Here is a 27,083-nt window from a genome sequence, read left to right as displayed (position 1 = left end):
GGAAAAATGATATTCCACAAGAACAATGCTTGTCATGCAGGTGGGTAAATAAATTTGGTTACACTGTTGTTTCGTCGTCAGCAGTAACGAGAAGTTATTTATGTTACATCCAGGCGCATAATGAAATCATCAGCGCTAACGTCACCTACGTGTTCAAAAATGATCAGTTGCTAATTATAATTCGTTCATGGCGCTTGGTCACTTACCCTCAATTTGTATACTTATTATTATCACGATAGTGCGATGCATAATTACATTTATTGATAGCATGTAGGTCCTATCAAATTGTATGTATTTATTGAAAGTAGATTCTATCAAATAAAAAAATCTCTGACAAGACTTTTTGTTTCAACAACTCTGAGGCCAGTTCTGATAACAAAAATAGTTAGTTTTTTACGTCGATAAATTTTCAAAATATTAGGTATCAAAAAAGGATATTAATTTTCACACCATGATTTGGACATTGACGAACAGAAACAAAGTTAGTATGAAAATTCAATATTTTTATTGTGGTTAAACCTACTCAAATTTGATATAAAGTTGGTTCTATTAAGTTGTCTATTATTCTAAATTTGAACTGCTTAACTTAAGGCTCCAGTAGCGGACGGTCCCGATGTACCGTCGACACTTGACATCGAGGACGCACGAAAAGCTATCCGTCGTTTAAAAAACAACAAAGCCGAACTGGACAAAAACGGAGGTGCCTTACTAGAAAAGGAGGTTCATCAACTTGTTACTAAGGTATGGGATTGAAATCTCGGCATCAGCTATCCCATATACAAGAAGGGAGATATGTTGGACTGCAACAACTACACTGCAGGGGTATTAAGGTGTTGAATACCGCCTACAAAATATTCTCCCTAATCCTTCACGATAAGCTTGACCCATTCATTGAACAGATAATTGGAAAGTATCAAAGAGGATTCCGAAACGGAAAATCTACCACTGACCAGATCCTCATCATGCGGCAAATCTTGGAGAAGATGGCTGAACAGCAGTTGAACACGTAACATCTCTTGATAGATTTCAAGGCCGCATATGATAGCATAGCCAGGAAAAAATTCTTCGAGGCCATGAGCTCTTTTGGAATCCCGGCTCTGGGTCCTTTTCTACCACCAAACGCCTGCGTCAGGGAGATGGGCTCGCCTGCTAGCGAGGGCCATCCGTGACTCGAAGGTGGAGACTTCGGGAACCGTCTACTATAAGAAAACCCAGATCCTGGCATACGCTGATGATATAGACAACATTGGTCTGCGGCTCTTCCAGGTAGCAGAGGCCTACCAAAGGATCGAGCAGGCGCAGAAAACCCTCGGGTTGCAGATTAACGAGGCATAGACCAAATTGATGGTGGCACCATCTAAGCGGCCCTTCTAAGCAATCCGGAACTATGTCGGGTCCTTACATCAGTACAGATAGGTGATCGCAAATTTGAAATCGTCCAAAAATTCATCTATCTCGGGTCAGCACCGAAAAAAGCATTGAGACGGAGATGCGCGCTAGGATACTGGCGGCCAGCCGGTCATTCTACAGTCTGAGGAAACATCTCACCTCCTCTGTCGCGACGGTTGAAGCTGGGACTGTATCGTGCCTTTATAGTCCCAGTACTCACATACGCCTCTGAGACATGGACCCTGTCCAAAACAGATGAAGCCCTCTTAGCCGCGTTCGACAGGAAGATGCTCAGAAGGATCGTTGTTCCCGTATGTTTGGAAGGACAATGGAGGAGTCGCTACAACGACGAGCTGTACGAACTGTATGACGACCTCACCGTCATCGTAGGCCCTTCGACGACACAGGAGGCTGGGGGAGTGGTCTTGCAAGCCACTCCTATAAAACCACTACCGCAAGAAAAAATCAGCACCCGACCAATCGATTCAGACCCCCGCAAGGAAAAAGGACTTAAGATTGGAGGTTCGGAAGCTGGAATTGTAGATCCCCTACATCTGATGGAAGCACCCGAATCCTGTTAGATGTGGTCCAGGCCCGGGGCTTCGAGATAGAAGAATTTCAGGAGGTGCGTTGCAAGGGTACAATGGTGCGCCAATACCGTAGCAACTGCATAATCTGGTGGTGCATAAGTGGTGGAGAATCGATCGAATGTGCAGGTTGAGGATTCGTTGCAGGTTCTTCAATCTGAGCATCATAAATTTGCACAGTCCGCACCTTGGGAGCACAGATGATGATAAAGAGCTCTTCTTTACGCAGCTGGAGAGGGAGTACGACCGCTGCCCACAACATGATGTGAAGATCGTCATCGGAGACCTTAATTCTAAGGTCGGGCGAGAGGAGGCATATAAACCAACAATTGGAAGCTTCAGCGCCCACCAACTGACAAACGACGGCCTCAGAAACAGGCTTGGCAGCACCTTCAATGCGGCATACGTTACCATAGATCGAAATGAGCTATGGAACATAATGCAGCGGCACCACTTTCCTGGAAAGCTGATCCGGCTGTTAAAGGCCACCATGAATGGGGTGCAGTGCAAAGTGAGAGTATCGAACGTGTTGTCGGAATCGTTCGAATCTCACAAGGGTCTTAGGCAAGGGGACGGACTCTCCTATCTACTGTTCAATATAGCCTTGGAAGGTGTCATACGAAGCGCAGGGCTAGGCAACGATATCCGTGGCACGATTCTCTACCGGTCTTTGAAATTGAAGAATTTCTTGGCTTCACGGATGACATTGATATCGTTGGCAAGACGACAGCGAAGGTGTGCCCGACTGAAACGTGAAGCAGCAAAAATTGAATTGATGATCTATGCGACGAAGACGAAATACCTGCTTGCCGGAGGCTCTTATCGTGATAGAGCCCGACTCAGAAGCAAAGTATCAGTTGACGGCTACGATCTCGAGGTGGTAGAGGAGTTCTGCTAGCTTGGTACGATCGTAACTTCGGATAATGATATCAGCAGCGAAATCCGGAGACGCATTGTGCAGGGGAATCGTGTCTACTACGGTCTTCACCATCCGTCTTGGAGTCTTGGACCATCCGAGCAGAGGATGCAAACGCTCTTGGCGTGTTTGAGCGTCGTATCCTCCGGACCATCTTTGACGGTGTGTTCGAGCATGGAGTGTGGAGAAGAAAGATGAACCACAAGCTTGCTGAGCTATACGGAGAACCGGACACCCTGACGGTGGCAAAGTCAGGCAGGATAGGATGGCTGGGGCATGTTATGAGGATGCCGGACTCATGCATCGCCAAGAAGGTATTCGTCAGCGACCCCCAGTTTGGCACGAAGCGTCGGGGAGCACAGCGAGTTCGTTGGCTGGCTCAGGTGAAGGGAGAGCTGTCGGAGAGCGGGTGCCTACATGGATGGTAACCAGCCAGGGATCGCGTCTCCTGGCGACCTGTTGTTGACCGGGCCAGGTCACGACGACGTGCTCTTTAAAAGAGCAGGCCATGAATGAGTGAGTGAATTCAATCTTTGCAACAATGAGCAGATTCCTATTCTCGAGCAGAGCCAAAGGTACATATTCATTGGTCCATTTATGGTCTACCTGGTTCTGGTGATATTTTAGGTACAAGACAAGGTTACGAAATATGTGCTGGACTTCTTCTTATTCTTATTCTTGGCTTAACGATCTACTTAAGTCTCACCGCGTTCATCGAATGATTTACTTCTTCTTCTTGGCTTAACGACCTCTAAGGTCATGTCGGCCATCGAAATGGCTTTCTAGACTGCCGATACCACGTAGTTGGTTAGTCAGGCCTCACTACGGGGGAACAGACTAAGAGCTTACAGACTGAGGATAGCTTTTGACAAACATAAGATAGTTATAAAAAAATTACTAGAAACTAAACTTGTTAAAGCTATCTTCTGACTTTTAAAAACCACATGCTACACAAACCTTGATTGGAATCATACAAAAAATATATCTCTCTACAACCATGCTTCAACGTTTTCCATGGCCTTTATACGATTGATTTGAAAGTTAGCATTTCATTTCGTTGTAGTTCACACTCACTCTCGAATCATCAGTCATCGTCGAATCATTCGATGCGATTTGAAATGTAATTAAATTCCAGCCAAGATACAGCGTTACCGCTTTTTCACGAATCGTTTTATACGCCCCAGTTATACAGCGAGATCATTTGCAAGGAAAGCGATACGTACTCTGTATTTCGTTTTTTTTTTGCTCGTTTTTTCGTTACTATTTTCTATTACACTCCTCCCTTAATCCTTGTTTTCATAGAAGCTTTTTCGACCGATTCCGCTGTACGAATTGAACCGGCATGGAATACGCACCTAAACAGCTTTGCGTACCTGGCACCTGGTGTATGAGAACGGCCCCCTCAAAACGAATCGAATGTAATCTAATTTTGAGACCATTATGGTACCTCGACGAACGAACGAACGAACGAGCTAAAGCATAAGAGTTTCATTGCACTTTGATATGGAAAAAATCTAGCACGTTCTGTGATTAAGTGATACAATAAAAAAAAACGAAAGTGCTTTTAAATTAAGAATCAGTTTCCTTAAAATCTTGTATTTAAAAATGCAACAATCAATACATGGAAAGTTGGCAGATAAAAATAATTTATCATTTCGATTATTAATTTTGTTTTTCAATAACAGGTTGGCTGATAAGTCCCCGGTCTGACACATAGATGGCGCCGCTAGTATTAAATACATATTATTTTTATATAGCACCAACCTTCAAATGATTCGTGTCAAAATTTGACGTCTGTATGTCAATTAGTTTGTGAGACAGAGCGTCTTTTGTCAAGCAACTTTTGGTTGCTTGACGAACGAAAAAAGAACGAAAAAGAAAAAAGTGTTGTTCCACCAAGACAACGCACCGTGCCACAAGTCATTGAGAACGATGGCAAAAATTCATGAATTGGGCTTCGAATTGCTTCCCCACCCACCGTATTCTCCAGATCTGGCCCCCAGCGACTTTTTCTTGTTCTCAGACCTCAAAAGGATGCTCGCAGGGAAAAAATTTGGCTGCAATGAAGAGGTGGTCGCCGAAACTGAGGCCTATTTTGAGGCAAAACCGAAGGAGTACTACCAAAATGGTATCAAAAAATTGGAAGGTCGTTATAATCGTTGTATCGCTCTTGAAGGGAACTATGTTGAATAATAAAAACGAATTTCGACAAAAAAATGTGTTTTTCTTTGTTAGACCGGTGACTTATCAGCCAACCTGTTAATAGCTACCCTTTGAATACATTTCACAAAAACATGTTTTCTGTGCAGTTATTGCTTTTACGTTTTTGTATAGCTTAAGGGTAGTAATACTGATTTATTGTCTCTTGAACGTGTCGTTAAGTTAGGCTACTCTACAAGTAAATTGTAGTCTACACGGTGGTGTTGACCACACAAGTCCTTTATACAGATCGCACCTTTAAGGGCTTCGAAAATTTCACCTAACTTGGGTCAAAGAAGCGCAGGAAGCAGGAAGCAGGAAACTTTATAAAACATTTGTACTGACTTAGATTTTTGGCGCGTTCAAATAGCAATATGTTTGGAAGAATTTTTAGGTCCATGTGTTTGGAAAGACAATGAAAAAGCCGCTTCAATGAAGAGTTCTATGCTTTCGTGGGTTTGTCACGTCATGTGATTTACACAGATCGGTTGTCGGCAGCTCTTTCTACTCTTTCTAGGCTATTCACATAGGCAGAGGCGGAGTGGTAGACCGACCAACTGAGATGGTGTAATGGCGTCGTTTCGTCCGCCAAAAAGGCTGGGGACTATGAACTGGAGTATGGTGTTCTGAAGCGGACTTGTGTTATAATATTTTGCATATACATTTGAATAAATATGTATATCTGTTCTTCCAATTTTTAGTCGATTTTAGTCTATTTTAGACGATCGATCCTAATAATTTTAGACCAATATTCCCTAGCATGGCCATGCATCTGCCTGGTTATTGGTGTCCTTTGACTAAGATTGCTGACGTGTGATGACCGGCACCGCTATTGCCTTTGCCACCGACAACCGCCCCTCAATTGGTGGCACGAAAAGATATTTTTCGACGGTAAAACAAGTGTGAAAAATTTGTTAACCTTGTCAAATTTTATATAATAACTAGAATTTCGAATAAAATCTTCTGTAGTACAGTAAAACGTCCTCAATCAATCATGTTAAAGTTGAAAACATGAGTTTTTACAGCGCTATAATGAATTAAATGACAAAGAATAATGACCACAAATGCTAAATTACATATATTCATAGGATACTTTAGTACTAAATTATCCTAACGATTTGTATTCAACTGACTAAAGAAGAAAAAAATGTTTCTACTGCAAAAATAAATTCAATTAAGGCTCTACCGTAATTGAGTCTTTCCATACGATGTACAATCTTAGTATCAAGAATCCCCTTATTGCAAATGGAAGGTTAACGAGATCAATTAACTGAAATGCCTTATCACTTACTGCTGTTTCCTTCCTCAGCAAACCGTGCCAAACAAAGCCGAACCAGCACAGAAAAACTATGAGGATGAAATTAATCGCATTTTTTCATTTCTGTTGACAATATACAACATTCTTGAGTGACCCAGCCAATAATCTCATTTTAATAACTCGCGAAAGCACTTTATTACGTTCGCAAAACAATTCATAACTTTCCACTTCAAACTTCGCCAGCGAATAACCAGCTGGCCAGCGTACAATAAACGAAGATTGGTGTGCGATGGCGAATACTTTCACTGATGTTATTTAGTGCCTTAGCCTTAGTGCTGCTGGTGCGTTCAGCATCGGTCGCATCATACAAAACTACCAGACCGACTAACTTCATTTGCTCATCTCCGGCGAGAATTCAGCGCAGCTTACAGACGATAAAGCCTGGCCGTGCTTTAAGAACTAGTTTGCTGTTGCTGCTACTGTTTGGTTGGCCGAGGTCCTTCCTGATAAAAATGAAATGTGACTGATTGTGCCCCGCTGGGATACACAGATAGAATCAAGCACAAAAAGTTCAAACGAATATGGTCAAGCAAATTCCCTTGCTGACGCATGATGATCGATCTTCTTTGAGAGCAATGAGGAATGAGGGATGATAAATGGAAATAAACTACAAAGCATATCTGTACATTTCCGTACACGTTGAAAGTACTTGCTCAAGGTGTATGTGTGTACTGCTGAAATAAATTCCACGAATGATAAAAATGGCAGACCTCTCTTCCCATTCAACAATTCGTTTATACACTGCAACTACTCGAACGCATCTTACGACGTACAGCAAGCGAAACTTTTTTACCTCGCTCATGTCACACGGACTAGAACACAATTGTAGAATGTATGCAGGAACTATGTAGCTCGCAGTAAAAAACGAAGACAGAAATTTATGTAAAACTCGATGCTTAGTATAAGCTGGGGAACAATGTTTCACGTGACCGGAATATTACACGCGCCGTTCCAGAACAACTAGCCAACGCTCCAAAAACTACCCTTTGCCTGATGTATTTGGATTTTTTTCTCTCTGTTAGCAACGACAGCGGAGCCATGGATCGTCAATATTCGATTGATAGTCCATTAATCTTCCCTCACTCTTCTTTGTGTGAAGGTGGCCGATCAGGTTTGAGGGACGCTCAAAAGTTGTTTTGCATAGCTACGGAGTCGTCTATCCACCAAGTGGCCCCGGTAACGAAATTCAAATATAAAACCCAGCAAAAATGTTCTCTCTCTCTCCCTCCCTCTCCGTCTCCCTCTCCCTGTCCTTCTGTCTGCCCCGGAAGTGGTGAAAAGAAATTGAATTTATCTATCACCGGCCATACTTTGCATGCAACGTGACCCTTCTTTGCCGTTTATTTGCCCCCGACCGTTAATACCCTAGATCTCTGCCACGAGGGAGCATCTTACGCCTTTCGTTTCGGTTCTATTCGGGAGCCGGGTAGGCCTTTTCTTCAGACAGTGTGGCCTTATGCCAATGGTTTTGGCACCCGCACTCACACAAGCACTGCAAAGCGTACCAATTTTTTCCACAGCCTTGCCATATTATTTTCCTTCCACCCGCATCGCTCGGTCGCACACCCAACCAATGACAGATTTTGGGATTTTACGCGATGCAAATTGCTGTCCACATGGCGACACGCTAGTGTACCCGAAATTTCTCACTTTTACCTTTCCAATTCAACGCACAACGCAGCCTGTAGAATGGAGCTCGAACAAACTTTCACCGTGCGAGCAAAGAATACTGGCGATCTTAAATCACACACTATCGTTGCTATGGAAATAATTTTGAAATTATTGTTAATTATTCCTTTGACACTTGAAATATGTTGAAGCAACAATTGCTATTGCTTTCCATATTAGCATAGATTAAATTTGTCCATGTTTTTTCTAAATTTAATTGTGAACGTAACGAAGTTTTATAGCATACTCCTCATGTTTATGTTGATTTTGTTCTGCATACCCTCTCCGCTCCTATGCGCGTGCAAGCTGTATTTGCTTTATCATCAAAAAACATTTGTTTTGTTAAGAAATTTTATTAACAATAAGTAAATGGAACAAAAGGACACCTTAAACTTCAAAGTGAATTCATTTTTTTGCTTTACATTCATATAAGGATTCTATACTGCGCTCCGTACACGCTTTGATCGTAGTATAATGAAACAATGAATTTCAACACTTTTCTAATCGCTTAGCTTTGGCTTCTTTCAGCACTGAAATGAGAAAAAAAGCATCTTCCGTTCCATGTAGACCACGGTCGTCAACAGTGCCCCTGCCATCGGCAAACGCAAAGTTCTTCCGGAAATAATCAATCAAAGAATAAATATAAATACATCTGCCTTTCACCGAGAGGGTGAAGTTCGGAATTGCCGCTAGCGGATTGTACAGTACTCAACCTCAGCCTCAAGGTAGTCTGGTGAAAGTTGATTTATTTATAGCCCGTTTCAACAAACCTTCCACACAACCTGCGTGGCCGCCGGAAATGAGCGTTTTGTTAGTACCATCGATTGAACGCAGCGAAAAGATTTATTAATAATCGTTGTCAGCGCTGTATTTGTGTGGCATGGTATCGGCTTTTCCTTCTTTTGCAGCTAATCCTTCGCGCCACCGCACCATTTTCACACTCACAAAAACAATGGAACACAAATGGGAAGGAAATTGAAATTGCCCGGGTATGAATCGTATGGCGTTATTCAGAACTACCTATACAAGGTGTGAATCATGTTCTATTTCATAATAAATATCAGCCAACAAATAACAAATGTTACCGCCAACATGCAATATGCGAGAATAACTTACTTCAACTTTCTCTTTAATTGATTTCATCTATCTCCAAGTAAGGGAATACAACTTCAACAATGGACAACGATTTAAAACCATGTGAGGCATCTCATCCATAAAAAGTTACTGAAAGTCAAGCGAAAAGGCTTACAGTTTAATGACCAAAAAATGTGCAACGCTTCACCAAACCAAACACACCTTTTGCGTGGAAAGTTTTTGGCGTATGTCGTGTCCCCAGCTGGTGGGGACGATTTTTCGATGGATCGAACTTTACAATATTCTAGTGCCAATCGATTAAAAACTTCCCCCTTCGATGGAACCAGATTGCACCAGAATTGCTTGAAAGTTAGGCAATTATCTGTGAATCTATGGCAGCGTGTAAAAATCCTGGACAAAAAGTTCACACTATTAATAGCAATAATTTCGTACCCTTTCGTGCATCATTTGCGGTAACGACGATACGGTTGGTTGTAACGTAATAACAATGGTTACCAACGTATCTTATTTGCATGTTAACTGTTTCAGTATGTTACAAAGGTGAATGGTGCTTTGTTCGAATCATCATTATGATGGTGGGGTGTTTATCACAATGATCAACGAAAGAATGGGTTTGGTGAAAACTTTGAGAGTCATCCCGCCAGAGTCCTTAACTAGGGCCATTGGTGCATTATATCGAATTTTAATCGAATAGTGGTTCAATCGTCAAACTATATTTCTAAATCCTGATACTAGCTCATACTGCCAATCTGATCTAATCCATTTCGAATAATTCCGAACTGTACTCGCCATTTTCGAACGGTGGAAGCTAAGTACTATGGAGGATCTTTGACTGTGCATGCGAGTGGGTTGTGTGGAAAAGAAGAATGAACCACGATGTAGCTGAGCTGTTTGGCGGGGCAGATATCCTGACGGTAGCCAGAAGGATACGATGGTTGAGGCACGTGATGAGGATGCCCCACCAGGAAGGTGTTCGTCATTGACCCGTTCGGTACGAGGCGTGGGAAGCACAACGGGTTCGTTGGCTGGATCATTTGGAGAAAAACCAGTCGAAGATCGAATGCAGCCGTAGATAGAGGCAGGGGCGGATTTGGGGGACGCGAAGTGAGCGGCTGCATTGCCCCCGAGATGGCAAGGGGTACCCCCCGAACTCACAAAGAAGTCCAACCTGGTCAGCCTATTCAAACTCGTCAAACTTTCTCATCCTTTCCTGGAATGGACCTTCGATTATTCACCACTTATGCCACTGATATGGTGGAAAATTATCTTCATGAATTGCAACTCACATTCCTGGTTCCTATCTTCAGGTTCCTAACGCATATAACCATTTTAATCGCACTTGTAACTACTAAAGGAGCTGCTAACGCTAAAAATCGATTTTTGAGAATGTCGTACAAAACACACGCCGGAATTTGGTACATGTTAGAGGTAATGAGGAAGTGCGCCGCAGAATAGCGGGTTAACCGATATACATTTTCACTGAGGGAATTTCTCCGACCACACCCATACGCCCGTCAAACTTTCCGCTGTCGCTAAGAACGCCTCCGTCGTTAGATTGGACACTAATTCAATATGTACATTCTAATTCGTGGAACAAAACATACAAATATTAAGACGTACGCCTTTGTGCGAACCGCTCGTTGAGGTGCACCGTTTACATAAACCGGATCACAATAATCAACTCCACAGATTGACGATGGGCACGGTTTGCAGGTAGGTCCGCCATCAGTCGAATCGTTAATGGTGGTTTCCACCATTCTCGTCAATCTGTCATTAATTTATGTCGGGTTATACTACATCAACGACGAACGTCTAGACACTCTATCTGCCGGTCACTGATCTTCTTTAATAATACCACAGCTCTGGATTGCATCCTCTAGACATTATAAAAGCAGATTTTAGTGTACCAGGACCATGATGCCATGTGCAATCTTTCGTTAACTGTGGCAACTTCGACACCCAATTTGCGACAAATATTTTCCGAATAGCGACACGACTACCTAAAACAGCTACAAAAAACACCAACAATTATGAAAGTAAACTTCTGGGAGAATGTAGCTTCTTTAGATTTAAATATCCAAAGTTTGGCAGGGAGTCCAGACTCACAGATGCCAGCTATTTTTATCATCATCTAAATGCTTTCTTATTCTTTTGGTCATCTTGTAATCCACATCAAAAATCATCTTGTATACTTGGTAGTGGAGCTTTCCATTTCAAAAATAATGCCAAAACCAAAGTGCCAAATTGTATGTAATCAGACACCCCTAAAAAAACAACATAAAATATATAAACATTAAGTTTAACGACAGCAATGGCTTAGCACAGCAATGTACCAGCTAAAAAGGCAATTAGCTGGTAAAAAAACTTAAGTCAATTTTTAATATAACATTAATTGTTTTCACGACACTTACAAGAAACATTCTTTTTAACACATTACTGTCTAAGAAACATATTTTTCATTTAACACTTGTTTATTGAAACTGTAAAGCAAGTTACTACATTTCGTGAAAATCATAAAACACCAAGAACAATCATTTATCAGCAGTCACAGAACTATGCTTTTCATGAAAAGTACACTCCGACACTGCACACAGGATAGCGTAAGAAAAACTAAGCCCTACTAATCCTTTTTTTTATATCTGGAAGAATTTCAGGAATTTTTTGTGTCCTAATTATTTTATTGATTATATTACTTTTATCTTTTTCGTGTGGTTTGCCAAAGTGCATAACAGTGCGTAAAGATTTTTTTCAATCCCTTTCACTGTATAAAAAGCATCAAAAGTTTGGATTCGTGATATTGCTCCTAGAATTATTGCTATAATTGATTCGTTCGTTAGTGTTATGTGTCCTTTCAGACTTGATTGCTTCATGCTACAACGTGTGTATATAACTACAGCAGGGATATACATTAAATGCTTACATTGTGGTACGGAATTGACTCACATCACTTGCTCTGTTTCGTGTTACTTCACTTCACGAGCTACATGTTAAATATTCTTCGGCAATGGAATTCCATCGTTCCAAAATGTCTTTATCAGTTTCTCTCCACAGTGCTTCCAACACGTTCCATCCACGTGTTTGCGACGAAAGAATATACTGATTGCTAGCGTCAACTGTGGCCGTATACAGCCCCAGCACTAGACTTTGGCATAGACGAGCGGCGACGCAAATCTTTAAATAAATCAAAGAAAAAATTAATGAAATAATTGATAGTTGATGGGTTGATTCTGCATCTTACCCTAAGTATGTCTTTTTCGTGCTGGGGAATCAACCGTATCATACTGTAACCGGCTATCACTAATCCTCCCGTATTAAGATCATTTGCCTCCAGCATCATGTACGTCATTGCGATGGCCAACTCGAAAACGTAGCGTGAATAGCACACGTCACCAAAATCGATAATGCCCACTATTTCATATTCCTTGCTGTTCGACGGTTTCTTGTTAACAATTACGTTATGTTCGTTAAAATCTCCGTAGATTACTCCCTGCTCGCACTCGTTTAAATTCGGTATCACACGTCGTTGAAATGCGTCCAATACCTGCTCGACCATATCCTTATGGTGCTCGTCTTTTAGAACGTAGAGGAAATCTTTTAGCTTAGGAAAATTGTCCAGCATCCAGATGGATTGTCGTTTCATAACCAGTTCCTTGTCGATGGACTGTGAATTAAAAACAAATGTATGTTTTTCACATAAATGTAGTTATAGTTACAATTATTAAAAAGTTCAAATGCAAAATGAAAATAAAAATAATTTGGACTTATTGTTTGTCTCCACAAAAATGTTGTTAGCACGCAATACATTACAGCTATGCAAATGCACTGAAACTTTACCTAATTAACAAATTGTACAGTACTTTAGATTAGGAGAAGAAGCGTTAAATCATCGATAACCAATGTGTAGGATTCCAACTGATCCGTGACGTAACGTGATCTGCACCATAGGACATTTAAGCTATAGATAGATAATGTGTCGGCCAAAAAAACCTTCAATTGGTGTTGAGATAAATCATCCGAAAATTAATCTGCTACTCATAGGAGCGAATTCAACGATTCGAATTCGATGTACATTATTAGTGTTACTAACATTCTTTATTTTTCATTTGTTAACGTCCTTTTAAGTAATAAATCCCACATGATCAAGCGATTGATGGCACCTGTAGTACGATTTTAAATCTGATTTTACATCTATTTCGCTTATTTATATATTTAGTTTCACTATATAACGAGTATATGGTCTTTTCTAAAAAAAATGTCTGTCAGTGCCTTTAGTTTAAACATATAAACTTAACGTTTTATAAAATAATGTTAAATGTAAACTAAGACTTATAATATTCGAGAGAGTTCATAGCCAGTTGCTGATGCTTGTACGCATAATCTGGCCCAAATCATACAGATTTGGGCCAGATATCAGATAAGCAGAAGCTTCATACTCCAAGCTTTCGAGCGGATCGTTATCAATCAACGAAGGCAAATCTTCAATCGATAATCGAGAAAGGCTTCAACCGCTGGTTCGGAGTAAGGTCCCATTCTACGGTGTTGGTTATCTCAGCTTGATTTCATACCGACCTTCTATTGTGGATATCGAAAAGCCTATTTATTTAGGAACTTAGAGACGAACAGGGAGGAGGATGGACTTTTAAACAACAAATCTTGTGAAAATCCTCTATATACCGAGTCCAATACGATGGCTTTGGATTTAAATAGCAAAAGATAAAATTATCGAACACGATCGATCAGCGAACAGCACTTTAAACCACTACGATACAACGTCAACGTAAACTACGATACACGGTTGATCAGAACCAATTCTACAACATAAGAATAGAACAATGGAGTACGAAATCTGGTGAACTAAAAAAATTGATATGGGTTTCAATATCCATACAAAGACACCGAATAACAAAAGAAATCGAACAATCTGTACAAGAGTAATCCAAATCAAACAATTAAAAAAAAAAGATTATAAATCATCTAAAAAGCGGCAAGACAAAAATAACTGCATTGATAAACCGAACAAACTACAAAATGCTGTGGGTATTTGCAAGGGAACACTGAACCCGAAACAGAAGAGGACAGCATAATATTGAGCAAGCAAATCTATGCCAAAAGTTTATGATACAGCAATTCATGACATCTTCAAACTCCTTGGCCAAAGGATAAACAATGCAGGGATATATGGCCTACAGGGAATTTACGGGTCAAATTTGCACATGTTTTGCTGCACCGATTTGTCGACCCAAACTTGTTAGAGATGGAAGCAGATCCGGTGATACTTATGAATCGCTTATGGATGGCGCTGATCTAATAGGTTCCGATCAAACCCCCTAACCATTTTGTATTCATCAGTTTACAGTATCTATACCATTATATCATTTAAAATTGCATCTTAATATACATTCCAGCAAATAATTTCGTATTGCTTTGGATACGCATCCTCGTGTGTACTACTGTCATACCAATCTGCAACGAAACCAGTGTAAAGACAACGTAATTTGCACAATTTCTACTCACCTTCAACGCAGAATCAATTCTTGCAATAAATTGTCCCGCCTGGTAAAACAAGCTGTCCGGATGCGGTACACCATGGAACACCTTCCCGGGAATGTACTCCAAAAGCCGTACGACGTGTTTCGATTCGCCCAGCGTCTCCAGCGAATGGTATTTGGCGTAAATGTTCTGCACTGGCACGGGACATTTGATGCCCCGCTTGTTTAGATGCAGCATGATCTCATTTTGGGCATGAAAGAACGATTCATCACTCGAGTCCAGCGAGTTCGCTATCTTCATCACGTAACCGCTGGTGCTGATTGACTTTAGTATTGGATTTTTCACGTAGCTAAAAAAAAGCAAAAAACATGAATCTGAAAAACATGCACTTTGAGCAAAATTAAAACCGATCCCCTCCCCCTCCCACCCCCCCCCCCTCCCCTATCAAGGTCAACGACGGACCAATTGAACCACAACAAACTGACAATTTAATTTACCCCCACCCATAGTACGGCACCCATATCCATACATTCTTTTCTTCCCTCCGGTTGTTGTGCCCGATGATGACATGACAAGCGAGACAACGGAATCTACAAAGCCATGTAATCACGTGTTCTTCGCGGTTTGTAGTAACGCGACATTTTTGCATTCTAACCCGTGCCGGACTGCTTGGATCCATTACAAATCCTTCTCATTTAAACATGCAAGCAACGTTTCCTTGCATTCTCTCCATAAGGATAGCTAACATTGAACGTATTTCAAACCCGCCGTACTCACCTATCAGCTTGAATCATGAAATTGCGGTCATCGTATGAATCGAGTTCACACATTTCCAGCACTATAATTCCATAAAGACGTTCTGCAAGTTTACGCACCTCCTCCTCGCTTACCGCCGGACGTATTTGCGAGCCCGGTTTGAGCGTGTTTTCGGCCTTCGGTTCCTCGCTGTGCCGTATCTCCTCGGCAGTGCCAGTTGCAGTTTCGCAATTGTCGCTTCCATTCTCGCACTGCGCATCCTCAGCCAGACTGCGCTTTTTGACAATCGTTTTCATCTCCATTTCGCACAGCAAAAGTTCACTAAATGCACCTTCCTGCCGATTTACTGATCACTGTACAGTGTTGTCAGTGACTTTGGTATCACTGTGGAGCAATGTCTTCAGTTCCAGCAATTGATATGGTTAAGCCGCTGCCGTACTCGACCGAGATTACGTACAACGGTCCGCTCTGCTAGGTTTCTACGCGCCTACTATGAATATATGTGCGCACGATCTGTGCTGCGAACGAAGTGATCACGAACTGATTGGAGGACAATCAGTGGAAAGGGCTCAATTCTACCCATTACCCACCGCGCCGCTCCCTGCTTTGCAGCCATGTGCAACACATCCGCCCGGCCCCTATCTTGTTAGTGTGCGAGCGATAAAGAAAAAGATAAATCGACTGTCGTGATTGCAGAGGTTGGAATCTTCCGGCACAAACAACTTCCCTTGATCCGTTCTCCGGTGACAGTCTTTATGTGGTTCACAGTTCCTTGCATGTCAACGGAACGAAAAGTACATTTTATACTACAAATACGTGAACATTGTACTTCACATTAAGGCGATATTTATTCACATCATTTCATTCATATTTAATCTGCGGCACTCGTTGTTTAAATACATGTTAGACACAAAACTTAACTGATACGCCCGGTCGGGATAGCTTTCTTATCGGCGATACACGGCAAACCCAGTGTATCATCTTCACCCGCTTCTCACAGCTAAGAATCAAAATCCTGTTCTTGTTCTTCGGCGGCGGTCGCAACTGCACCCGGTTCACGGTGTCCCTCTGGATTGGTGCTATCATTTATGCGCTGCAGGAACGAATTCAGCAAAAATTTGTTGATCGTATCGTTTTGCGTAAACTCGCGTACCGTAGGTAGATCGATTTCTTCACTGTGCTCGATGCGGTCGCCAGGAATTAGGTGTCGGTCTGGGTCCGGCGACTCATGACTCACTGTACCGTCGGCAGGCATTTCGGTGCTGTAGTCACCGTTTTCGTTCGAACACTCCCTTGCTTCTGAGCTACAGTCAGCTGGCTCTACGGATGGCATTTTGCAAATCTGCCAATATTCTTTTTATATCATGAATATTCGCTTATTTAGCTTGCCACACCGATAAAGATGTGTGTTTGTATATTTAAAAAAAAGTAAATATGCATCCGCACTGTCAATCACACTGGATTTCGAGCACATTTTAGAACAGCTCGAAACCATCTGCTCGATTATTGTAGAGATGGGCACGAGGATGGTTGGAAAGTACTCCAAGATCGGATAGAATTAAAACAACTATTCTTTTACATACGTGTCGATGTGTTTAAATATATACATTGAAATAATCGTGAATCAAAACACTTTCATTTAAAATATATTTTTTTAAAAACTTGTTGTTCTAACACATTTCGAACTACTGATTTCGTTTTTTCCGTCGTGCATACTCTGCTAGCTTGCACTGTAGAGAGCACCCGTTCTTGGAAACACAACGATCCGCTCCTTTAATTGACATTTCTATTCAAACTTGTTTTGACTGCTTGTTTACCCGGCTGGCTGGCTGTGCTAGTTGTTTTAGTTGGTAGCGTGTTGCTGTTCCTTCTGCGAGACTCGGAAATCTGTAATTTTCTGTCGGAAAGGTTATAATGTGTAGAAAAGCAACGTAAAATGCAAACGGTGCAACGAACACGGTAATCATTCTAACCAACTAGACCGCAAAGAGTTTCTTTGAGTCACATCGATCAGTCCAAAAGAACATTCACTTGCTCTAGTTCTAGTGTTGTAGCATAAAAAAATCGCTCATTTTTCAATACCAAGAAAATATTCTCGATGTAGTATTGAATTCACTTGTTTACATAGTGGAATCTTTTATTATGCGTGAAACCCGGTAGCGTCTTGAGTGCGATGTGCGTGCCAAACGTGTTCTGTACTTAGAGCTGTATTAGTTAGCAGGAAAATATGGGTATGAGCATGTGCTGTGGGCCGGCGTCGTACCATCGTGCAAGCAGATACAAAATTTGCGTCATTTTCTGCTTTACAACTACAGCATGATTCGGCGCGCAACAGCGTTCTTGCGTCGTGGTTAAACGCTCGTGGAGGAAACGCATCGAACATAGCAACCGCAACATGTGCGAGCAAAAATGAGACGCGTATAAGGCGAGCGAGAGAGTTGCCCAGAGAGAAAATTAACTCTTGACATGGAGAGAAGCGCGTGTTTTTCCTCGTGCTGACCGAGTACTTTGGTCGGAAAAACGGCTGGTGAAACTACAACAAATCTGCACAGGGTCAGGTCAGTCCCATGCTGCTACTTTTCCGAATGCTTTTGAACATCAAAAGCGGTCAGCGATAACAACACGGGCCAGTGATAAAGTGTCGCTCTCCAAAATACGTTCGTCGATTGGCCCTACCTACTCGGAGCGTTTTTTTTATTACTTCTAGCGGAACTTGACTTGTTACATACCAGTGTCCGAAAGTGCGTACCAGTGTTGATGCGTATGAAATCATTTCCGGTGCTCAGGCCAGATCATACAGTAAGCAGGAAGATTATTTTATTGTATCGTACCGGCTACCGGGCCACGTAGATCGTGATTGTGCTTTCGTGGTTCGTGTAGCCATAGCAGGCTCCAGCATCGAGTTCACAGTTTCACCGAAACGGACCCAAATTACACATAACATTCCACAAGTGGTGGTTGCGTGTCGTGTCGTGTACGGTGATTGGGTGTTTTTTTTTTTTAAATCACACCCGAGACAGAAACCTCGAATTCCACTCGGAACGTGCAGTGAAGGCAATGAAACTAATTTAAATATTTATTTTTTCTTCATCCAGTGCAGTGAATAGTTTGAAACGGCAAAGAATCATAGCTCGCTAAGCACGTTACGTTGTCATGCAGTAGTGAAACAATAGTAAAGACTACATAGCACCGGAAACATAATGACTGCCAAGAATACTGCCCCACAGGCTTCGGAAGCAGTGGAGGCCATCGGCAACAACGAGGGATGTGATAAGGTTGTACTGAAACGCAAAATCACACTAATCAATGGAGTTGGCATCATCGTGGGAACAATTATCGGTTCTGGTATCTTCATTTCTCCGACTGGAGTCTTTGTGTTTACAAGGTAACAAAACTTATTGTGATAAATCAGAAGTATGATTTAGTAGTTTGTTTATAATAATACTTTAATGTTTAGTTAAAAAAAGTAAGTTCGACGAACATGCCTAAATGGATTGCCAAAGAAACAGAAAAGGGCAATTGTGACTAGAAATTCGCGTTTAAAAATGAACTTCGATAGAAAGGAAATTAACAAACATTACCAAAATGGAAATGGGAAAATGGAGAATGTTCAGCAGAAATGGAAATAAGACGAATGACCGCATATAGCTTGGCTGTGCACAGGCGTATCGAAAAGAACATCGCTAAACACAAGGTCCTCCCGAATCGTAACCATCGCAACGGAACGATACGAACGAAACTTTGTAGGCGGCCCCCGTCTTTCCACCGGAGTATAATGTTTGGAGCATCCTCCAATAACTATAAACCCGCGTGATTAGGTGGCCGCTTTTTTATTTCACGGTTTCATTTTACTCTTGTTGAGAGCGCACACCCGTAGTTACAACCCGCGAACAAAACCGGTTCCACCTCACATAAATCTACGCCTCGAACGACAAAAGCCTGAATTCTTCGTCCGTTTCCTTTTGCTAGTACGCCAGCATCGTTCTTATTGTAATGCTCTCATTCCTTCTGCACACGACGACAGCAATGTTTTAAAGCTCCCTCTATCTGTGTTTCCTCCGTTCCTTTTTTCCAGGTCAGTCGGCTCCTCCTTGGTCATCTGGACGCTGAGCGGTATCCTGTCGACGCTCGGTGCCCTTTGCTATGCTGAACTCGGCACATGTATCACACGCTCCGGTGGAGACTACGCGTATTTGCTGGTTGCTTTCGGGCCACTTGTTGGATTCCTACGGCTCTGGATGGCACTGCTTATTATACGCCCAACGACACAGGTACTCTCAGACCCTTCACAAGGGTTTGTTCGTGTTTATTTTATGCTTGAACCGTTTTCTCTATGCCCCATATTGCTCACATATTGCTCGGGTGTATATGGGTAACTTGTTGCTTTTTAGTTTGATGCTTCGGGTCAGAATTGGTGTTTTTTTTATAAATGACCATTTCCCATTCAACTCCCTCAATCTGAGCATATTTCAGAACGAAACGCTCCTAGAAGATGGTGACGATTTGTGTATTTAGCTCTCTATCTTCACGACATTCGATGGCCGAATGGCCATCAAAAGGTATATAAGGAATTGTTATGCGAGATAACAATTTTCCCAATCCATCATGAAAAGTAACCCTGTTACCGTTCCATTCTAATGCGTACGGAACCGAGCTTCGTTCAGCACAGATGCAAAGATTAATTATTCATCGCCTGCGGATCGGCTTCCTTCGTCCGTAGAGCCATCTTAAGATGACATCGCAACTGTTCCGGTGCTTAATCCACACCGGGCCCCAGGATAGTTCTGCTACTGTAATGGAAATGGATTTATGTACCATCCTTCACCGTGCAAGGGTGTTTGGTCATTGAAAAGCTTTCTATTTTTCCCAGTTTGATTCGAGCATTTGATAAAGCTCGTCTATCGCTTTTCTACGTTTTCCCCTGGCCGGTTGGAAAAGAACTCGTTGCTAACGTGCGTTGCCGTGCGTTGCGTTGCCAGCATCGAATGGCCATGAACTTCCAATCAAGTGCTACTACTTCTGCTCGTAAGCATATAGTCTCCCACGAGCAAAACTGTCGGCATCTAGCATCAATCAATGATGGTGGATCCGACCGAGTACGAGTTGAACAAACAAAGTGAAAAGCCGCCTCTTGATTGGAAAGTTTTCTCTTTCTTGCTAGAAATTGAATTACAGATAGAATTGATTGACCGTTTTGTTGTGTATTCTAGCTACAACGTAGAAAAAATTCTCTAACTGTAAATACATACAGTGTAGTAGTAGTTTAATATTTGAATCTTAGACTTAGACAATTGCTTCCTGACTGTGCCATTAATTTAGTCTGTTTCGATTGTCAAGATTCTTATCAAACTTCCTCGTATTTTCAGAAAGATATGCTTTCTTCCTAAGTGTATTTCAACTCTCTTTCTATCTATCTATCCCTCTCTCTCTCTCTCCCACTGTTTCTCTCTGTTTTTGTTCGTTCCAAGAGCTTCTGGTATCAGGCAGTAACCATGTATGTAAACAACAAATCGGTCTTTGCACAAAACTGTTATCAAGAAAGTTGAATAGACAACGACACACAATTGAGTTGATCAATTTAGATAATTAAGTTTTTCCTCTTGCCCCAGGACCTTGCACTGTGTTTCTGATTTGTTTCTTGCCACATTATACGAAAACCACACTGTCACGAGTGCATTGATAGAAGAGTCGGTTTTCCTTTTCGTGACTTTTGTGGTACATCTTTTTAAAAAATGAAACTTTTACAGTTCAAGGCCCTTCAAAAACCCGCCCCGAAGCGAAATCCCTGAAGCAGGCTCCCTCTCACGTTATACAACTTGAGTAGTTGTAACACAAGTCAGTCATTTTTGGATTAGCTAGAAAATATATCGCAAACTACTCCACCGTTTGTTCGGCACATTTAGCGACGTAAAGCGGGATTTTTTCCTCGTTTGGACAAGTCTTGCGAGCTAGGGATAGACTATTTGTTGTTGATTTGTGCTCGCACAAAATCTGTCTGTTGCTATTTATAATGAAAAATGTCTCCCCGTGACGACAAGGTAAAACCACACCACGCTAATAACAAGCGTAAAGATAACGTCAACTGCAGATAGCCAAGGAAGGTAATTTTAAAACATAAAATACTATTTTAAAACGAAATAGGAACGTCTCCTGACGTCGGACCCACAATAACGCTTATCAACGTCTTTGGGTCGACTATTGCCATGCGAGTTACTACGTTCGGTAAGGGAATGCAACCGGCGACGGAAAGGTAACGCATTTCATGCTTTGTGTAACGGCCTTGGTTATGACGCATTCGCACGTCAGTGATTCTTACGGAATCGGCCAAGCTGTGGTCTACATTGATAGTCCACATCCCTTTTCTTAGCGACACCCGTCAATCGGTTCGGTGGGAAAAATAGATCAAAACAATCGATCACATGGCGCAGGGGAGGAAGTATTTTTTTTTGCTTCCATTTTTTATTTCCGTTTGGGAGTTATCACGTACTATCCTGCTCCAGGCCTTCACCTTCAGAAAGGCCTGTCGATATCGGATACGATAACACAGTTAGATGTGCCAAACAGTTGGACATACAGGACTGTTACGATAACAGGTATAATGATGAATCGCTATCAATCCACACACTCATACTGGAAAAGATGGCCGGTTTTTACATTGATGTTCCCTCGGAGCCCAGCTGGTCGAGTTGGCAAGGTCGCCGAAACTCTTGTCCATGCTCATGAATCCATTTATTGGCAACTAAAAATATTAAAACACAGTTTTGGTACAGTTTTGTGAGATATCTATGGTAAAAGGCTGATGATCATCGCAGTCCATCGACTTACCCCATTTAGAACCCACAAACACTGGGCAGGCACCGTGTAGAGTACGGGAATCGATCGTACCATTAGCGTGCAGATTGTACCAAAAGATGGCAGATCCTTTACGAGGAAAAATCCCAACACCAAGCTCAGGGAACACGGTCGCACCACCGATTTCTACGTCACTTAGCTGAAGAGCACATAGGGTTCTTTAGTACTATTTAATTCGATCATATTCATACATCGCGCAGTTGTACCTACATAGTACATCACCGTAGCTATCCGATTTCCTTTCCCGATCGCTGGATACACCTCCTTGCCTTCTTCCGGCACACCATAATCGTGGTGTGGTAGATAGTGCCCGCCAACACCATAATTTCCAACCTGTAGCTGCTCGGCCGCCGTCATGGTTAGGTTCGTCATATCCTCCGTCCGCCGGGTGATTGTACGCACGACTGGATGCGAAACGTCATCGAGCCACCCGTTGCTGCTGGTTCGCGTTTTGGAAACTTTCTTCTTAAGATCATCACCTACCATCGACCGTTGCAGCAACGGTTTGGCAATGGTGAGGAGTGTGTCGATCTCCTTGTCGTACAGCACCTCGTGATATACCACGATGAATGGATCGTGATTGAGCTCCTCCAACTTCAGCGGGGCAATGCGCAGAAACGGATTTCGATTACGCTCATATCGGCAACGCAGTTTGGCCATCTCTTCAGCAGACCGTTGATAGTCCCCACGGCACAAGCTGGGATAGTTTTTGTAGTTTGCATCCGGTACTGGTGGTGGCAAACCGTGCTGTTGCTTGTATTCGATCCATTGCACGAGCGGATCCTTACTGGCTAGTGCACGCTGGTTGTCCGGTTGCAGTTTAAGCACTTTGTTGGTTAACTCTAATGCCTCCTCGTACTCACCCTGCTGCGAGAGGGCGTAGGAGAGCCCATTCATGATTTCCACCTTGCTTACACCAGGACTATTGGTCGTCCACAACCGTAACGCCTCCCGGTACCAGCTAACAGCGTACCGATAGTTGGTCGCGATCGTTAGTTTGTTGCCTATCTCGTAGCATTCGGCCGTTTTCAGCTGGCGACCCAGTTTTCGATCGAGCATTTTGCCGCTTGCCATCTCTTTGGTGTCAAGTTGATACATTTCCTGCAATCGGGCTAATCCCTCTGCCACTCCCACCACATCCTCGATGGTAGGCATTTTGGTGTTGTTTTGCAACTTTACACCGACGTCCATGTCCATAAACACCCGAATGCGATCCCAATCGGTGACAAGACGGTTAACCAGCAGGAAGGCACTTGTCGGGTTGGATGTGTACTCTATCTCCTTCGTTAATCCTTCCTTTAACTCCTTACCATACAAATCACGCTGGCGGTGAAGAAACTCGATCTTTTGCTCGTGCAGTTTAATGTAGCGATCGAGATTATCTATAAATGTTTGCTCGAGCTTGAGCAACTGACGCATTTGCTCAACGGATGAGAAATATTCGGCATTTGTAAACTGCACGCTACGCCATGGTCCGAAACAAAGCCACCAACTACCGATGGCCAGCGCAAACAGTTTAGCCATCACCGAAACTTCCATTTTCCTCTGGTGTTTACACTACACTCAACTGTGAGCCACCTCTAACGCACGCCGAACACTGTGCAAAGTTGGAGTGGCAAATGGTACTAGGCCAATCCACGCAGTGTCCCGAATACCGTGAAATTTTGACCAAATTTTCAATTACTACTATACTAGAGGCCTTTGTCAGCTTACACACAGCTGCTGGCCGTGATTCTATAGCTCTTATCTTAGTGGGCAAACTTTTGGGGGTATAATGTTAAAATGTTGTCCTTTTATCGTGAAATCATGTACGTATAGTGACATCCGTTATCAAGAAACATGTTTAAAAACATGATTGTTTGAAACGTTATGCGGTAACCGGAACAATCGTGTGCCTCGTAAGCGTTGATGCAGTTTCAGTTGCGCATAGTACGATTTTTTGTATTATCTTATAAGTTTAGACTACCTCGCTGTTACAAATGTTCAGTACTGAATGGTTGATAAAGAATGCTCAGTGTCTCAAAAAAGAAAGAAAAAAATGCACCGAATATCGATAACAATAAGCGGAAAGTGCTTGTTGAACATCCCGACGATGTCGCTGATAATTCTGCAAATTTTATTATAACCTGTTCAAATACATTTCCATTTAGTTGATGTAGACATCTAAAGAGAACGAATCATTTTCATTCAACGATTCGTTGTTCTTGCTATTTATTATTCAGCAGGGGCGGATCATGCTATAAGCAAACTAAGTAAATGCTTTGGGACCCGACAGGGTTGGAGCTTCCCCAAGGCAAATGTTTAGAAATTGAACTGTTGGACATTTTGAGGGAAACATTTGACTGTCCAGTTATCCTTTGGAGCAGCTAAGATCAAAACAATGGAAAAACTGAAATTTTAAGTGTTCGTTTTTATCCCTATGACTGTCGTTAATAGTGGTTTAGATTTTTGTCACTTCTGGAAACGATTAGCGATTTTCAGCATTATCCTATGGATTTTTGTTTAGGCAAACATGCTCCAATCATCATAAAAGGATCAAAAAGAGCAACAAACCAACACTTTTTAACAGCGAACGTTATTAATGTCCCAACTAACGCCCTAGAAAGGCTACCAATTTTTTAAAAGAAATATTCATTACCAACTTAAGTGTGACTGCATGCGTTCGATTGATTTGGCTCATCAATGCATCAATTTCTCATTAGTCAGTAAAGCCGGTACGCAGTGATACCGTTTGCCTAGAATCGCTAAAGCCAAGATTTATCGAACAAAAATGCTACAAATGTATTGAGAATGTATTCCAAATCGAAAGTTACTTTGTCCATACTCACCGACCGAGTAATCATTCCTTCCATTAGAACCAAATCGTTTGAATATGCAAAAGGTAGATGAAGTGATGGAGCGCGCTTGCACACTTGCAACAGGTTTTGCAATCGATACCTTGCCCTTGCTGACGCTGTCTCTGTATGCAATACCAGTTGTTAGATAATTATTCGATCAAAACCACAATCCACAGGTGAAATGATAAACGTAGCGTAAAGCAAATATTACTTACCTTACTTAGTTCGCTAAACTCATCATCACACTCACTTGTTTGGTAATGTATTTGCAGGCTATCGTCGCATTAACCTTCGCACAGTACGCGGTCAGACCGTTTTTCGAAGATTGTGATGCCCCAGAGAGTGCGGTGCGACTGTTGGCAGCCGTTTGTCTCTGCTTCCTTACGGCCATCAACTGCATTTCCACCAAATGGGCGATGAAGATACAGGATGTTTTTACCATCGCCAAACTTACCGCACTCGTGTCCATCATTCTGGCCGGCATGTACTTCATGGCAACGGAATCGCTCGACAACTTCCAGAACCCCTGGGAGGGAGATTACGCGCTTTCCAGTCTTGCGTACGCTTTCTACTCCGGCCTGTTCGCGTTCGGCGGATGGAACTATCTGAACTTTGTTACGGAAGAGCTGGAAAATCCTTACAAGTAAGTAAATAAAGGCTTAAGCTTAGTGCTCTTCAAATAGAGTTGACTGTAAAGCGCTTTTTTCGCATTTCCCCATCATTTTCAGAAATCTTCCTCGGGCGATATGGATCGCAATGCCTATGGTCACCGGTATCTACGTTTTCGTCAACATGGCCTACTTTGCGGTGGTCTCGCGACAAGAGATGCTGGCCTCGATTGCCGTAGCAGTTTCGTTCGGCAATCGGATGTTCGGTTCCGTTGCCTGGTTGATACCGATCTTCGTCGCGCTCAGTACGTTTGGCGGTGTGAACGGTATTCTGTTCACGTCCGCCCGCTTGTTTTCTACCGGCGCCCAGGAAGGGCACCTTCCGGCCTGGTTCTCGCTGGTACACGTTGACCGACAAACACCGATTCCGGCGCTTATATTCACCTGCATCACTTCCATCATAATGCTCCTTTCGGCCAACGTCTTCGTGTTGATAAACTATTTCAGCCAAATCTTATGGCTTTCCGTTGCTGCCAGTATCGCCGGATTGCTGTGGTTGAGGGTTTCAAAGTATGACACTTGGTAAATTGCGATGTGCAAACACAATCATGGAACAAATGTTATTTATTCTTTCAGACCCAACATGCCACGACCGATTAAAGTGAATTTAGCCCTCCCAATAACGTTCCTCGTCTGCTGTTTAGGTTTGGTGCTGCTGCCATCGTTTACCGAACCATTCAATTTACTTGTTGGGCTTGCAATCACTTTATCCGGAGTTCCCGTCTACTACGTGTGCATCGTGTGGCGTAGCAACAAACAAACGAAAAACGTGATCATGCACTGGATCGAGCGTGGCTGTCAGATACTGTTCAATGCAGCCTTCGTAGACTGTCACCACGATCGAAAGCGGGAAAGAGAATTTTCCGAAATGCAAACGAGCATCGAAGATAAAAGCGTTAGTCACTAACTCGTTACCTGGCATTTGGAGCTAACTATCGTTTCATGCTTGTACGACCTTCTTCTCCCGCATGCAAAAAGGATTCAACAGCGAAAAGGACACCAAGACAAAGGACGAACTAACTAAGGCTGCTTCTTCCAGCGGTAGTGCCAACTGAATGATTGAGAATATCTCGTTTCTTCGGTATTTTGCTTAAAACAAAAGTGGTACATGACAGAACCGACCACACACATCGTGCCCGCACTTTGGATGTTAATTTTACTACTAAAATCTTTATATTGCGAATCTCTAAGATTGATTATTCAGTGCTTTACAATTCAAAGGGGAATGAAAGTGCAAGGACAGAACAAGGCATCACACCTTTGGCTTTTATATAGTGTAGGGCACAACAAATGTACAGAAGTGTACAT

The 27,083-nt window shown here is 42.4% G+C and overlaps 6 protein-coding genes across 7 annotated transcripts in view; 1 reads left to right on the top strand and 5 right to left on the bottom strand.

The window, feature by feature from the left end:
- The window catches only part of LOC126558182 (hydroxylysine kinase), a 172,340-nt gene extending 156,620 nt beyond the window's left edge, over positions 1-15,720 (bottom strand). The window contains exons 1-4 of the mRNA XM_050214148.1: positions 15,440-15,720; positions 14,687-15,011; positions 12,411-12,833; positions 12,146-12,343 (exon numbers count right to left, since the gene is read on the bottom strand). Coding sequence (XP_050070105.1) covers positions 12,146-12,343; positions 12,411-12,833; positions 14,687-15,011; positions 15,440-15,720 — 1,227 coding nt within the window. The remainder of the gene's footprint in view (positions 1-12,145; positions 12,344-12,410; positions 12,834-14,686; positions 15,012-15,439) is intronic.
- LOC126559341 (calmodulin) overlaps positions 1-27,083 on the bottom strand; it is a 279,933-nt gene that overhangs the window by 222,268 nt on the left and 30,582 nt on the right. The window lies entirely within an intron of this gene.
- LOC126559276 (zinc finger protein 593 homolog) overlaps positions 1-27,083 on the bottom strand; it is a 338,322-nt gene that overhangs the window by 285,958 nt on the left and 25,281 nt on the right. The gene's annotated exons all lie outside the window — the stretch shown is intronic.
- Positions 16,405-16,751, bottom strand: LOC126559483 (uncharacterized). The gene has a single exon (XM_050215648.1). The coding sequence runs from the start codon at positions 16,749-16,751 to the stop codon at positions 16,419-16,421; it is 333 nt and encodes a 110-aa protein (XP_050071605.1). The 3' UTR covers positions 16,405-16,418.
- Positions 18,569-26,702, top strand: LOC126557787 (Y+L amino acid transporter 2). The gene is made up of 5 exons (XM_050213668.1): positions 18,569-18,803; positions 19,494-19,689; positions 25,380-25,750; positions 25,836-26,285; positions 26,352-26,702. Exons 1-5 carry the CDS (start codon positions 18,619-18,621, stop codon positions 26,680-26,682), a joined length of 1,533 nt encoding a protein of 510 aa, XP_050069625.1. The 5' UTR covers positions 18,569-18,618; the 3' UTR covers positions 26,683-26,702.
- On the bottom strand, positions 22,037-23,809 carry LOC126557716 (prolyl 4-hydroxylase subunit alpha-1-like). Its single transcript, XM_050213585.1, has 3 exons — positions 22,481-23,809; positions 22,244-22,409; positions 22,037-22,157 (listed from the first exon to the last, which is right to left on the bottom strand). Exons 1-3 carry the CDS (start codon positions 23,807-23,809, stop codon positions 22,069-22,071), a joined length of 1,584 nt encoding a protein of 527 aa, XP_050069542.1. The 3' UTR covers positions 22,037-22,068.

The sequence above is a fragment of the Anopheles maculipalpis genome, chromosome 2RL (assembly GCF_943734695.1).
Source record: "Anopheles maculipalpis chromosome 2RL, idAnoMacuDA_375_x, whole genome shotgun sequence".
NCBI classification, from domain to species: Eukaryota; Metazoa; Arthropoda; class Insecta; order Diptera; family Culicidae; genus Anopheles; species Anopheles maculipalpis.
Note: the sequence above shows the minus strand (reverse complement) of the source record. Positions and strands in the feature narration are given on the sequence as shown.

Bases quoted from the DNA above. Each gene is read 5' to 3' on its own strand.
- LOC126559483 (XM_050215648.1), bottom strand. From the start codon at position 16,751: ATGCCATCCGTAGAGCCAGCTGACTGTAGCTCAGAAGCAAGGGAGTGT.
- LOC126557716 (XM_050213585.1), bottom strand. From the start codon at position 23,809: ATGGAAGTTTCGGTGATGGCTAAACTGTTTGCGCTGGCCATCGGTAGT. The intron at 22,410-22,480 runs GTAGGTACAACT...TGTGCTCTTCAG, and splicing joins TAGCTACGGTGATGTACTAT to CTAAGTGACGTAGAAATCGG. The intron at 22,158-22,243 runs GTAAGTCGATGG...TAATATTTTTAG, and splicing joins GTTTGTGGGTTCTAAATGGG to TTGCCAATAAATGGATTCAT.
- LOC126557787 (XM_050213668.1), top strand. From the start codon at position 18,619: ATGACTGCCAAGAATACTGCCCCACAGGCTTCGGAAGCAGTGGAGGCC. The intron at 18,804-19,493 runs GTAACAAAACTT...CCTTTTTTCCAG, and splicing joins GGAGTCTTTGTGTTTACAAG to GTCAGTCGGCTCCTCCTTGG. The intron at 26,286-26,351 runs GTATGACACTTG...TTATTCTTTCAG, and splicing joins CTGTGGTTGAGGGTTTCAAA to ACCCAACATGCCACGACCGA.